At 48.0% G+C, this 14980-nt stretch overlaps 1 protein-coding gene across 4 annotated transcripts in view; it reads left to right on the forward strand.

Annotated features, from left to right (window-relative positions):
* The window catches only part of ATP8A1 (ATPase phospholipid transporting 8A1), a 1017459-nt gene that overhangs the window by 110559 nt on the left and 891920 nt on the right, over positions 1-14980 (forward strand). For all 4 annotated transcript variants that reach the window (XM_085642166.1, XM_085642168.1, XM_085642167.1 and 1 more), the window contains exons 2-3: positions 4096-4210; positions 9913-10012. In XM_085642166.1, coding sequence (XP_085498292.1) covers positions 4096-4210; positions 9913-10012 — 215 coding nt within the window. The remainder of the gene's footprint in view (positions 1-4095; positions 4211-9912; positions 10013-14980) is intronic.

The raw sequence follows: 14980 nt of genomic DNA on the forward strand, positions 1-14980 counted from the left end.
GAAGTGGAAAGCATGGTCCAGCCAGCAGTGGCGGTGCCAGCGCAAAAACACAAAGGGCTTAGCAGTAGACCACAAGGGTTTCTGCATCTTAAAAAGCTAGATAGCCAATCGAAAATTTTGATCGCCCTCCCTCCCCCCCCATGGAAACAATTAGCAAATCTGCTTGCACATTATCTTAAGCAAAATGATTGCTGGGGATTAGAGGAATCACCCTGACATCAGGGTGAAGAAAGAGGATTTAAGTCATTTAAGTCATATGTTCAACAGTCCACATCAAAAGTTAGTTTTGGGCGTCTTGCCACCCGTGATGCTGAAAAAAGGGAACATCCAGACGACCCAGCAGTTGAATTGACTCCCAGATATTGACCTTGACACACATGCATAAGAGATTTAAGAGTCTACAATGAAAGCAAAAAACAACCATTAAAACTCTATATGAGGAATTTGTCCCACTCCTTGGATATTAGAGAGACTCCCAAGAGTACTAGAGGCTGGAAAACGTGACTAACAATTTTTGAGGACAGTTGGATAAAAAGTAAAATACCCAATTATGAAACCCGCATTTATGCGTTTGACAATTTTGAGTGAGGATCAGGGGAGAATCAAAGCTTAAGTACATTAGAGAAATGCTTCTATTCAAACCAAAATTTTAATCTGAAATGATGAAGAAGCCACCAAATCGACCATCCCTTATGAACCATATGCAAAGAAGAGAGATTATTGTAGCTAATTTAGGGAGACGGCAAGACCAAAACCAGATAGTAGAATTCTCGTTACCAAGACTTTTCAACTGAAGTTTGAGGAGGAGAGACTGCAAAATACAATTGACAACAGAAATAGACTCAAATGCACAAGCCAAAATGCTCATGGAGAAGGAATCTTACCTAGCCCTAGACAAAAACGTATTATCATAGTTAGCCAAGAATGTTGGCCCATGCATTGTCATATGTCAAAATGTAAAGTTTCCTAATATTTTTGGGCCCAGAAATGTTTAACCTCATCTGAAGATTGGATTGTAGTTGGTGCTAGCATTGCAAAGCTGATATAAACTAGGCCTGGGCGGCAAATTACGTTCCGCTCGCGGAATTTGCGGAATTTGGGTAATTTCGCGTTCCGCGGAGAACGCGAAATTACCCTAAATTCTGCGTTCCGCAACTTCGTGAAATTTTTTGCTTGTTCGCGTACACAAAATGCGTGTTCGCGAGATATTTCTCCCCGAGCACGCAAACAGCAATTGTGAACAGGGAAAACCATCGCGAACAAGCAATTCCGCGTGTTCGCGGAATTTCTGCGTGTTCGCGGAGATTTTTTACCGTTTCGCGGAGATTTGCGTAACGCGATTACGCAAATTCCGCCCACCCCTAATATAAACTCTGAGGGTAACGAGAACAGAGATGAAGACATGGTTACATGATCTCCTTCATTGCCAAGCGGAAGGAGCCTGAACAGTTTATGAAGCAGAAAAACTCCCATTCAGTGGCACAGTCTCAGTACAAATAGAAGCAACAGAGGCAGTCAAGGAAGGACCCACCCATGCAAACAAGATGGGCAAATGCTCATTAGGAAGACCTTTCTTTCTGGACAAAGCCCCTAACCTGCTGGTCCTTGCACAGTTCCAGGAACATGCCTGCAACATAAATATCCATAATATGGATGGAAATCCCTCGAGTAAGTAATCTTGCTTTGTCTTCGTACAGTAGGTGATAACAAGTATTCTTATTCTTTTCCTTTTTATAGTTTTGCTATGGCCAGCTTTTGCTGCCTGTTTCAGGCAGCTTTTTATCATATGCTTTTCCAATGTACTTGAAGCTCTTTTATTGCATGGCTATCTTGACTGTTTCAATGTTCTGCTTTGGATTTACTGTTTTCGTTCCTATTCTAGATTTGAAACACACCTGGGGTAGAGCTCTCACTACATGTGTTTCAATTGAATGCGTTTTCTCCTGTGCAGCTTTATATAATCATTTGTCTGTTTGAACTCCATATATCACAAGACTGTTGCCATTCCTTTCCGACCCTTTCTCCTTTTCTGTTGCTTCATATCCCCATTCGCTCCGTCCTTTTTTGAATATTTTTCTGCTCTGCTGCCCATCTTTTGTCTTTTCCCATTGTTCAGTCTTCTCGCATTCTCCGTCATCGTCTGAATATTTTTTATCTCACCACCCCTTCATCACATTGTCCTCCATCCCTGCTCGCTCCGCCGTCTTCTGAATATTTTTCTTCAGTGCTACCTCTCCGTTGTGCCATAGGGGTAGCTGTGATTGAATTTGCCAATACTGCTGGCTTTTGAAATTTGGTAAAGTGAGTAGAGGATAAAAGGATATAAAACAGTGTTTCTTACTCTGTTAAGATTGCCGTTGTGTTGCGTTTAGATTTATTTTGTAACTACAACTTCATTTTTTAAGGAAATTTCTTTTTTTGTTAACATACATGTAAGGAGCAGAAGAAACCATGACTCACCTTTTGCCTTTGACACTGGAAATAGCTATACATATCTCTAGCCAGGTACACAAACACGCACACATATATTTATATGTACACACTCTGCTTAAAACCATTTTGAGTTGGCATCCTACTAACCCTGGCCTGTGGGTGTGAGCAAATCCGTTGTATTTAGAGCAACGAACCTTCAGCGATTGTTGTCGTTATTTGTTAGTATCGAAGGAGAACAAATAAACACAAATGTTGAAAATCTTTACCCTTTTTCTTGTCTAAAATAATTTTTGGTGAACACTGCTCTCAGGAATGCTCTTAAGATCAGTATTGTATGTCTGGTAATGTTATTGTTTAAGAGCTCGCTGTAATGTTAGATTGAGAATCATTTTATTGGGCAGTCTAAAAAGGGGAACAACCTAGATGAAGTCATTCTATGTCTGTTTCTATCCTTTTCCCCTCTCCTTGCCTTCTCTCTTCCACACTATCTTACTTCTTTTTGCTTCTTACCTTCTTAAATCTCTTTCCTTGACCCTATGTTCTGGTCTGGAAATTTGCTGCACTTTGCCAGTGAAAACGCCAATCACGGCTCATCATTAAAGGCGGAGAGTCCCTCCTCCCCCTCACATTTTCAAGTATGGTGAGAGTCGGTCAGGCTAAGCAATGGTAATCCTGACACACACATACATCATGTTTCGGTCAGGCAGCCAGGTACTTTAAATGGAGAGGTGGCGTGCAGTCTGAGCCAAGCTTTGCAAGCGGAAGACTTCACAGCCCTGAGGGCATGACCTCATCAGCCTTGCAAAGTATTGGGAGAGCCTCCCCCTCATTATGAGTGGGAGCATCACTTCATGACTTAGACCTGAGCACTTGAGTTTTAGGTTCTGAAGTGCTCAGGGCTGACTGTCTAGTTGGTCACAGAATGGGGTGGGGTCAGCAACTCTCACATACCCCATCCCAGTCTCCGACGAGTTATGCAAGGTCCTCCTCCTATTGGCTGACCTTGTGATGGGTCAGCCAATGAGAGGAGGGCCTTCCCTAACTCAAAGGTGGCATCTTCTGTCATTTCTTTCCTTCCTCGAAACCGCCAGGAATCAGAGTCCTTTCTGCTTCTCCACCCAGTAAGTATTTGTGGAATAAGGGTGCATGCATGTGTGTGTGTTTGAATGTATGTGTATTTGCACGTGCATGCTGTGAAATGGTGTGTACGTGTGTGTATGCTTGTGAACGGTGGGTGTATGTGCATGCGTTTGTGAATGGCATGCGTTTGTGAATGGATGGGTGTGATGAGTGTGGGTGTGAGTATGTGTACACTTGTAAGTGGATGGGTTGCCAGTGTGTACCCACCCCATGGCTCAACCACATTATGGGCAGCCAGTGGCATCAATCAGTGATGAAATATACTTGAGGTTGCTCTTAAGTATGTCTATAACATAATCGAAATTAGTTGACCATATCGTTCGATCTGGGATGGTGGAGACCGCTGAATATGACCAAAGTTTAGTACTTCTTACATATACGCTCGTACACATGTCTACACATGTGTTGGGTATCCCTCTCAAATAACTTGAGATTCCTCATAATAATTTAAAATGTGGTGTTGCTGTAGTTCCTTTTTTGGATGATTGTGTTTCGAGCTTTAACAACACTTTTCTTTTTTAGGGTATGAAAAAACAGAAGACGTTTCTGAGAAAACCTCATTAGCTGATCAAGAGGAAGTGAGAAATATATTCATCAATCAACCACAGCTAACAAAATTCTGCAATAACCATGTCAGGTACTGCATTTGTGATTGCTCTTTAGGTTACATTTAACACACTAGTGTCGTTCATGGTAATGGTTTGCATATGCCATACAAAAGGCTCTGTTTTGGAATGTGGTATCGCTGGTTTGCGATTGGTTGTGCACCAGTTAAGCTATTTAGTCTCAAACATGGAAGCTGGCTCGAAGCAAGGCTAGAGAAAAGCATGTTCTGCTTCAGTGTTAACTGACCGAATCAATGCAATCAAGAAAATAAAGAACGTAAAAGGTCCAAATAAAGTGAATTAAAATAATAATGTCATATGTTTTGCTTTTTCACAAGCGAAACATGAATTTGCAGCCTGCATGAATAGCACTTAAGGAAGACAATTTTTGTGCTAGTTATTTGAATGTTATATATGCCTCGTGAATTCTAGTAAAATACTTTTTAAATTACATCTCAATCTTTTATACCTGTTGGCCAATTATAAAGATTTCTTGCTTGAAAGCAATTGTCAGCAAGATAAAGTAACTAAATGCTTCTAGCACACTGCAGCTTGAAAGCGGGTTTTTGAAACTAAGACATTACGAATATTACATGTATGTTAATCACAGTTAAACAGTCTGAAATAAACTGTGTATCTTTCTTTCATCTTGTTGCAAAACGCCAAGGCTCATTTACTTTGTTTGAAAGTATGAACTCGAAATTAAGTCACCGTGTTGCTGCCTTCGTGATGCATGTCGGACATATGTATTTGTTATACTGGGTTTTCATTTCACAAATTGATGCATTCTGGGATTTGTGGCCTTCATTTACTTCCTTCGTAAAGAACAAGGCCAATCTTGGATACTGGTAAAGGTAAAGGTGTCATGCTCATATTATCGAAATTAAGTACTGAAACGCACTGCTGCCTATGTATGATCACAGCAAATAGACCGAGGATTAAATGGGCCTTTAATTAGAACCACATTTTGACCTAGAAGTGATAAAGCTAAAAAGAGGCAAGGATTGGAGGGACATAGGGAATGATGTACACAAACATTCAGTGGAATTCATTTCTCCAAGGAGAAGCATAGGTTTGAATAACTGATGGCGTCACACTTTAACATATTCAGCCATGCCAAGCACCTCACATAGACTAACACATTTAAGTGTAGTGGCCTGCATCACTGCACAGAAATGCGATGACGCATAATAGCATCTCCTGCGCTGTTCAGGAGCTCTTGTAATCACCATAATAAAGCACTGAAACCGGAGCGGCACGCGCCGTGCACGCTTCTCCTGGGGGCTGGCGCAGAGTCCGCAGCTCTAGCGGCTTCTACTCTGCTTCGATGTAATACTATCGGATCGTTCACCAGCGGCCGTGGCATACTTCGAGACATAATTCAGGACTGCCCGGAGTCGGAGAGCCCATTGTCTACTACAATCACAGCCTGGCGGTGAGGGGTGTGACGCACGCAACAGGCTTACAGGAGTTCAGGTCCAGCTGCTGCCCGCAGTGGCGGGACGAGTGGCCAATTAATGAATAACGTTTTGGCAGGCAGCGTCTGCACTGGCACGCAGCGTCTGCACTGGCAGCGGCAGCGCCGCTCCTTCCATGCCGCTTTGATTATTTAAAAATGATCCAGCGACCGGGAGGAGCCGTCCGGCCCACCCGAGGCACCGGCAGCTGAGTGAGTGGATCAGCGTTTCAGAGCATGAGTCCACCCTACGGTGCAGCTGCTGGGCTAGGCTCAGAATCATGGCCGGGCCGGCGTTTGCCACATGAGCAGTCATTGCGGCCACCAGGCAGCCCGTACAAATTGCCCCTCACGCCTCAAGTAAAATGAAATAAGTGACTGCTCTCCTTGAAATTTGCTTAATTTTAGCGCTAGCACACGGTGACCACACTGGAGCCGGGACACCTTTCAGCGCGGCCGGTGTCCCTTAGTTAGGAGCCTGATGTTTGTAGTAGCTCTGTGCCGCAGCAGTGTGCTGGTGTGTGTTATCTGGTGCTGCGGGGCTGGGCAGCAAGTAGCGCTGGACCGACCGGGGCGGACACCGCTCAGCAGTGCTCAGTAATCATTTCTATTAGGGTTGAACAAGCATTACTGCAGTCCAGTCTAACACAGCGTCCTGGCTGGCTATAATGTGTGCACCTCACTCTCCTAATTGCTGGTGCTTTGCACTGGTTTTAAGATCTTCTTATAGTTGCTTGTTGCTCAAATGGGTGTAATTTCGGACATTTCTACATTTCCCTCGTCTTCATTGCTTGATTCTGCTTTCGAGAAAGTGTCACTCGTAGTCGTTGAAATGTCACTCATAATTACACTGAAATTATGAAAATGTCTCGCATAGCAATCTGAAACATTGCCAGCTACGCATATTTGATCTTTTCAGCAAAAAAGCTGAAGATTAAGGGGACATAAAACCCCCCTCTAATCATACAGCTTCTGTCTGTTCATGCTTGCCTGTTTTCAGAGGCAACCACAAACAAATTATTCAGGAAGGAGGGTAAACTTGCTCCAGCACACACAGATTTGTCACCTTTGGAAAGGAGAGTCCCATAACTCTAATCTTAGTGGAGAACAGCACAACCACAGAGAGCAAGGGATATAAAAAAAAAACACAGGATCTGAGAAATGCCTTTGATAAGCTTAACTCGATCCACCCTAAGAGTGGTTTTGAGAGACAGAGAATGGGCAATCAGGAGAGTTGGGTTGAGTTGAGCAGGCTGCTGCCATGTTTTTTTCTATGATCACGGGGACTCTTGGTAGTTTTTTTTCCAGCAAGCCTATTGCTGAAGCAGGAAATGGTTCATTTTGCTGAAAACATTGGGTGGAGAAAGTGCTGGAATTTTAGTTTGATTCTTTCAGGCGTCTTCATCAATCTCAGGTTGGTTTCACTTTAAAACAAATCTTGCATGGCCACTGACTGGAAAGTGCTGACTATATCCTAATAAGAAAAAAAACTTTCCTGCTTAGAATTAGAAATCATATCTAGCCAACAAAGATCTGTTACAGTGGTTTGGATAAGCTAGCCTTCTGCTTGCAGCCAAAGACATAGTAAGCCACGCTCTCCCAGTTGTTACTTCTCTCCCTATGGAATTTTCCTCCTGAAACTTGAGAGTGCCGAAGACAGACAGGTTTGTACACTTATAGACCAGTAGTAAGTAGACTTTCTTTAGAACTGGACTGAATTAATGCAAAGCTCTCATCCATCTTAAAGCCACGGAGTGGGTGTCTCATGAACCAGATTTGAAGATTTGGATATTGTCCATCATGGTACTTTTTAACAAGAATGTTTGGTGCTGCAATTGAACAAAGTATAAACTTTTTCAAACAATCTTTTCGAAAGGCATTCTATTCTAAATAAGCAAGCACATTGAGCCTTTCCTTTTTGTAGTGCCCAAAACAAACATACCGCTGCCCCCTGTTGTTCATCTTGAAGAAAGACCTTGTCACTTGAACTGAAAAAAGCTGTTTTAGTAACACCAATTAATTGTTTTACTGTTCCGTGTAATCCTTAAATCATACACCCTTAATTTGGTAGCATTTTACTTATATTTGCATTTTTTAACTCTTTGTTTGGACCATTTACAATATTTCTTTTCTTACCTGCCTTGTTGTTTTGGTGTGTTTTCTCATTCACCTCATGCATTTCTTAGAGGAAAACCTTGCTTCTTGCCTCTCAGTAATCAGTGTATCTTTAGCGAGGTAGGCTGTTTGGCTTTGTGAAAGCAGAGTCACTGGCCTTTCTCCCTTTGGCATGACAATCCAGTTGTTTAGGTCTTGGCTAAACAGCACATGCACTGTCTCAAAGAGACATGTTGTCTTCTATCTGTGGGCTTACAGGCTGCCCATCTCTTACCATTGGTAAACTTCAGCATTGCTCTCATTTTCTTTAATGCCATTCATCTTGGCATGCGGGTGTCATGCCCGCTTCTTATGTTTGGCCTTCCCATAGCGCATGAACCAAGTTCATGTCTCCTTACACTGCTCCCGGTTTGCGGAGCAAATTTTCCTTTGTTTACAAGCACTCCATAAGAGTACATGTGTTTTCAGGCTGTCTCCCATGTACACAAGCACACATACCACTAAAATGTATGTGTGTGTACATAAACAAATGCATTTCTTAAAGTTGTTAAAATACGAACAGCACTTATTTTTTTTAATCCACAATCCGATGGTATTGGAACGCTAGCTCCGTCGTCCTTCTTGCCATAGCGCGAACACAAGCCAATAGCATTAGAGCGCTTTAAGTGCTCACTAGCTATATTACGCAATGACACATTAATTTTTGTCGCTGATCGTGCTTCAAATAAGGTTTTATTTCCAGTCATTGCTTGCCCATCTCCCTATCCCCTCCTACTTCCCTCGTCGCTGCTGTTTATTTATTTTTTTGCACGATCCAATGGTATTGGAGGGCTTGCTTCTTCCTCCAGCTTGCCATAGTGCTAACACCAGCCAAAGGTATTGGAGCACTTTCAGTGCTCATTACTTAGATTACACAATGACACATTCATTGTCATAGACAGGTGTAAGTGATTTGTCCAGAAACATAAATTGTTCACCCAACGCCCAGATTCAAATTTGGTTCCCCAGTGCCCCTGTCGGCAGCTCTGGTCGGTATGCCACATCTTCGCTTCACTTAAAAACTCCTCAACTGTTTCTCGCTATCACTTCCACATTTGTTCAGCAAGACCCCATCAACACCGAACAAGCATTGGCAAAGCCATTAGATCTCAACAATGCCCGAGCTATTGGCCTTGTCAATGTGAATGTTTTTCAACCAGGTTGTCTAGCAGCACATCTGGTGTTGCCACTGAAAAAGTGCTATGATGCGGCCAGCGGGGGCCACGTCATAGCGCTTTTTTGTGTTGGGAGGAACAGGACAATAAACTCAACATGGGGGGCCGACGAGACTCTCCATCGGCTCACTATCCTGTGATTCTGGGCTTTCAGTAACTTTCAGCCATGCTAAACAGCAGATTTGCTTCTGAACAACATGGCTAAAAGACATTCACATTGACATGGCCAAATAGGGGAGAGGATGTTGCCAAACGGCTAGAGCGGTTGACCTCGAAGCTGGGGAACCAGGTTCGAGTCTCGGCAGGGACGCTCAACATCCCGGGATGCTGGGCAAATCACTTAATCTCCTGTGCCTAATAAAAAGAAAATGAATGTACCCGTCTGTAATGGGACTGGTGCCCGTGTACAGCGTTCTGATACATTCGGGTCGAGTTCGCGCTATATAAAACTCCACCCCCCCCCGCCCAAAAAAGAAGACCTATTGGCTTTGCCAATACTTGATTTTACACCAGCCATCTACTACAATGTTCTGATGGGTAAGGTGATATCCTTACTGCTGCTGCATCTTGCTGAATCCCTCTATCCTCTTGGGTAAGACTCTACTCCTGGTTTTGCCGGACTAGTGACAGTTGTGCTGTTTAAAATAACAAGGTGGCTACTAAAAGGTTCATAGCTCTTGAGGTGTCGCTGGTCAGACTGTGATCAAGAAGCTGAACATTCGAGGAAGTCGGTGGACAGGATTATTTATCTATCAAATGTCCAGTGAATGCAGTTGTATGTATTTTTGATAAGTGTGTTAGAACTTTGGCTCTCCGCTTTCTAGCTTTCTCCCACAGCGATAGGATTTCGGACTCTACAGTATTACCGTTCTACATGTTATCATTAATGACCAGAAACTCACTCTGTGAGAGCATATTGTGGTTAATCATATTCTTTTTTGCCTTGCAGCACAGCAAAATACAACCCAGTCACGTTCCTGCCAAGGTTCTTGTATTCCCAGTTCAGAAGAGCAGCAAACGCCTTCTTCCTGTTCATTGCCTTGCTTCAGGTAGGTTGATGCTGGCATAAGGCTCCCACGGTTAGTCCTCAGGAGTCGCTGTGGCAGTCTCTGCTCCTGTTTGTTAGACCTACGTTCTTCCTCACAACAACCTCCATCAATAAATGTTACCATTTGCAGATCAGAACGTTGTACAAGTTGCAAAAGTAAACTGAAAATGCCAATGCCTCTGTTTGTGGCATTGTGTTGCAAGAATACGCATTCCAGTAAAAAAAGTTTTTTTTTTTTTTTTTTTTGAAACCGTTTATTGCAATCTCAAGTATATACAAGTATGGGCCTACAACCTTCCGGCCGGCCGCTAGAGTGACAGGAGCACCTGACAAACGTACAAAAAGGCACTTGGCGTTGCAGAGAAGTAAATCAGGAGGTATCAATGACGTGGGCCACATGACTCTAAGCCCACAATACGGTTTCATTTTATATAAACACAACAACACAGAAAAACCACACCCGCAAGGCAACCCGCAATCGAAAGTAACCGCACGTGCTCCTCAAATGAGGGACCCCGACCATCCACAGGAATCTAAAGAGGGGGAAGGGAAACAAATCCAGGACTGGGGGAACTCTGTGCCCGGGGCTGGGGGAGGGGGTCAACTAGGGGGACGGAGCCGGTGAGGCAGCAGGCAGCAGTGGTGGCTCGCAGATACCCCCGCGGTAGGCGTTCCAGGGGCCCCATACTTTCACCCACGCCCCAGGCTTACCCCTCGCCACATACACCACCTTTTCTCGGAACATGCACCAATCCATGTGTTCTTTCCAGGCCGACACCGCCGGGGGCCGCTGGGATCCCCACAGTTGAGCGATGTCACGCTTAGCTATCATATATCCCAGAGTCACCCATCGCGTCTGCGGAACCGAGTAATCAGTTGGTTCCCACACATTCAGCAAGCATCTCCTCGCTTCAGGCAACAGCGCGACATGCGTAACCAGTCGCAGGACCTCATGCACACCACGCCAGAATCGCTCCACCTTCGGGCATTCCCACAAAATATGCAAAAAAGTCGCCAAAGCACCACACCCACGCTTACACAACCCATCCTCAGCATAACCCATACGCAGAAGCCTTGGCCCCGTCATGTAAACCCGGTGGAGTATCTTAAGCTGGACGAAGCGAAGGCGAGCCGGTATGGCCACCTCCTTCGGAGAGGCCACCGCGGAACTCCAGTCCTCGTCGTCCAACTCCAGCCCGTCGGCAACCCAAGCCTCACGGAGGCCGGTCAGCAGGCCCGAGCGGTCATTAATCAATTTTTTGTAAATAAGGGAGATCGTGCTGTCCGGAACGTGGCCATCCAGCACTCTATCCTCCAGGGGGGAAGATTCCGGGATGGAGGCGACGTCTGGGAAGACGGAGCCCAGCGCGTGACGGACCTGCAAGTACCGAAAGTATTCACTGCCCTGCAGCTGAAACTCCGTCTGCAGTGTCTCGAATGTTTTAAATCCCCCTCTCGTCCAGAGGTCCCCCACTTTACTGATGCCGATCGTGTCCCACTTCTCGAAGCCCTTCGAGGTCCACAGGGAGCCCAACCGCTGAGGCGCATACAACGGCGACGCCCGGGTCAAACGGTCCTTCCACCCCATAGCTGCATTGGCCGCGTGCCACACCCGCACCATGACACGCGTGGGCCCCGTCAAGCGGGGATCCAGCGCGCCAGAGTAGAGCGCTCGATCGTAGTCGCCACCGGGCAGGAGCATCTTGTCCATTTCAAATGCCGGGTTCAAGGCGGGCCCATAGAGGCCGTGATTAATTGCAGCTAGCTGGGAGGCCCAGTAGTACCGCTTAATGTCCGGGAGGGCGATCCCCCCGTCATACCACGGGAGCGTCAACTTCGCCAGGGCTATACGCGGCCTCCCGTCCCAGAACAGGCGGCGCTGTAGACTCTCCACCTCACGGAAGTAGCGCGCCGGGACTAGGTCCATAGTGTTCTGGAGAGCGTACAGGAAGCGCGGCAGCGACATCATCTTAAACAATGCCGCCCGGCCGAGCGGCGAAAGCGGCAGGCGCCGCCAGCACGCGACGTCCTCCTTCAAGCGCTGGAGGGGGGGAAGCAAATTCCGCTCGTAGCGGGCCTCCGGGTCCAGCGTGATATAGACACCCAGGTACCGAAACCCCCGCGAGGCGATCTGGATCGGACAGCCCCGCGGGAGGACGGGAGCCTCCCCGGAAAGCACATAGACACATGATTTAGCCCAGTTGATGACGAGGCCTGAGTTACGGCCAAAGGAGCGCAGGACATCAACCAGGACAATCAGTGATTTGCGCGGGGAGGCTAGGTACAAAAGGATATCGTCAGCGTAGAGGGACACGCGGTCCTCATACTCGGGGGTCCAACGGAGACCACGGATGGAAGGGTGCCACCGCAGCCACTCCGCCAGGCGTTCCAAGGCCAATGCAAACAGGAGCGGCGACAAGGGGCAACCCTGTCGCGTGCCCCGTCCCAGCGCGAATGGGGCCGAGACTCGTCCATTCACTACCACCTGCGCTAATGGGCCCGAGTACAACAATTTGACCCAGCTGATGAATCCCGGTCCAAATCCAAATTTCGCCAGCATCGCCCAAATGTATGGCCATTCGAGCGTGTCAAACGCCATGGTGGCGTCTAAGGACGCCAAGATGGCCGGCTCCCGCACAAACGGAGTACGCGCGAGCACCCCGTGCAAGCGCCGCAGATTGAGGGCCGTGTTGCGATGGGGAATAAAGCCGGACTGGTCCTGGTGGACCAAATCGCCCACCACGCCGACCAGCCGGTTGGCGAGCACCTTGGCAAGGATTTTGGGCTCCGCATTCAAGAGCGAGATAGGCCGATAGGAGGTAACCCGGTCTCGGGGTCTCCCCTCCTTGTGGATCACCACGATTGTAGCCAGACGTTGGTCCGGCGGGAGGGAGCCCCGCGAGTGGGCCGCCAGGAACATCGCGCGGAGGTGGGGTGCCAGTACATCCGGTCGCAGCTTATACAACTCGATAGGGATGCCGTTCGGGCCCATGGCCTTGCCAGATGCGACCGAGCGTATGGCGAGGGCAATTACGTCCGAGGTAGGAGCAGCATCCAACGACTCCCTGTCCTCCACCGAAAGGGAGGGCAGCGCGATATCTCGAAGCAGGGCATGGGAATCCGCCTCCGAGCAGGGAGAGACCGGGGAATACACCTCGCGGAAATAATCCGCGAAGCAAGAGACAATGTCTTCTGGCTCGGTGACACGTACACCATCCATCCTCTCAATCAGCGGGACCACACGACTCGCTCTCTCCTTTTTATCCAACCACGCAATCAATTTACCAGCCTTATCACCCACATCATACAGTCGCCCCTGTTGCTCTCTACTGAGGCCCCTGGCTGCCTCCGTGACGAGGGCCCTATAGGCCGCTTGCTTAAGGTGTAGAACATGCAGTGCAGCATCCGTCACCCCACTCCCCAGATCACCCTCTAATTCAGTAATTTCGGCCTCCACCCGGGTCACCTCCTCCTGCTCGCGCCTCCGGGCATGGGATATGAAGGAGAGGGCCTCCCCCCTAAGAACTGTCTTGAAGGCCTCCCACAGGGAGATAGCCGAAGGGACAGACCCCACATTCTCCTCAAAATACCGCTGCAAGGATTTAATCAAGTCAGCACGAATGGTGGGGTCGCGCAGGTACCAGGCATTGATTGGAGCTACCCTGCCCTCCCCCCTCGGGAGGACACCAAAGTGCAACAGGAGCGGGGAGTGATCTGAAATACCCCGCGCCAGATGGCGCACCTCTCCCACCCTCCCAGCATAGGCCGCAGGGACAAGGATATGATCAAGCCGCGAGAGGCTACCATGGGCACCCGAAGGGAAGGTGTATTGCAGCTGCGTGGGATGTTTTAAGCGCCAGCAGTCCACCAATCCCGATGTATCTAAGAGGCCGGACAGCCACGCCTGCGCCCGGGGGAGGTCCCTAGGGGGGTGACGATCCATAGTCCCAGAAACCACCGCATTGAAATCCCCCCCCAACCACCAGAAGCCCCCCCGGAAGGTCAAGGAGGAGGCGCCCCAGGTCCGCAAAAGTGGTAGACTGTAGCCCCGGTGGGACGTACACTGAAACAAAGACAACCACTTTGCCCTCCATTCTCCCCACCAAGGCAGTGTAGCGTCCCCTCTCATCATGGCGCACCTCGTCTATTTCCAGCGGGAGCGAGTTCTTAACCATGATGCCCACCCCCCGCGAGCCAGACGTGAAGCCCGAGTGGGCCACCAAACGATAGCCACGCCGATTCATGGCACAAAAGGAATTACCAATAAGGTGTGTCTCCTGCAAAAAGACCACATCTGGCGAAATTCGTTTCAGATACTGCAGGACCACACCTCGCTTAATCCTATCCCCCAGTCCATTAACGTTCCAAGACAACAAAGTCAAGTCCCTACCCCCCATCACATACAGAAGCCATCATTCGTCCCCCCGAGAGCACCTCAAAAACACCAATACAGTAAAGGGTTTGCCTTGCGGTAAAAACGAACAACACCCCACCCCAACCCACCCGTCCCAACAGAACTCCCCCCTCCCTGCACCCCTGCATGAGCCCAAACAGCCCCCCGAAAGTGCAGTGTGCCTGTCGCCCCATAGATGAGAAAACTAACTAGTCTCCCAGAGGAGGAGGGAAAGCCCCCAAGGGACCCCGTACGACCTCCACGGGAGGGGAACTTACACAATCAGTCAATGATGACAATAATGTTGTCCAGAGCAAGGCCTACTATTAGTCCCTCAGTCCTGATCCGGCAAGCCCTCCCCACCAACCGCACCCCCCCCCACACCCCCGATCCCCGGGCAAAGTGTCCAACCAGTCCCCGGCCGCCTCGGGACGATCAAAAAAGTGCGTGCGGCCATCCACCTCTACCCTCAACTTCGCTGGAAAAAGCATCGCATACTTGAGGTTCAGGTCCCGTAGGCGACGTTTGACTCCGAGAAAACTCAGTCTCTGCTTCTAGACCGCCGGAGTAAAATCA

The sequence above is a fragment of the Triturus cristatus genome, chromosome 2_2 (assembly GCF_964204655.1).
Source record: "Triturus cristatus chromosome 2_2, aTriCri1.1, whole genome shotgun sequence".
Classification (NCBI taxonomy): Eukaryota; Metazoa; Chordata; class Amphibia; order Caudata; family Salamandridae; genus Triturus; species Triturus cristatus.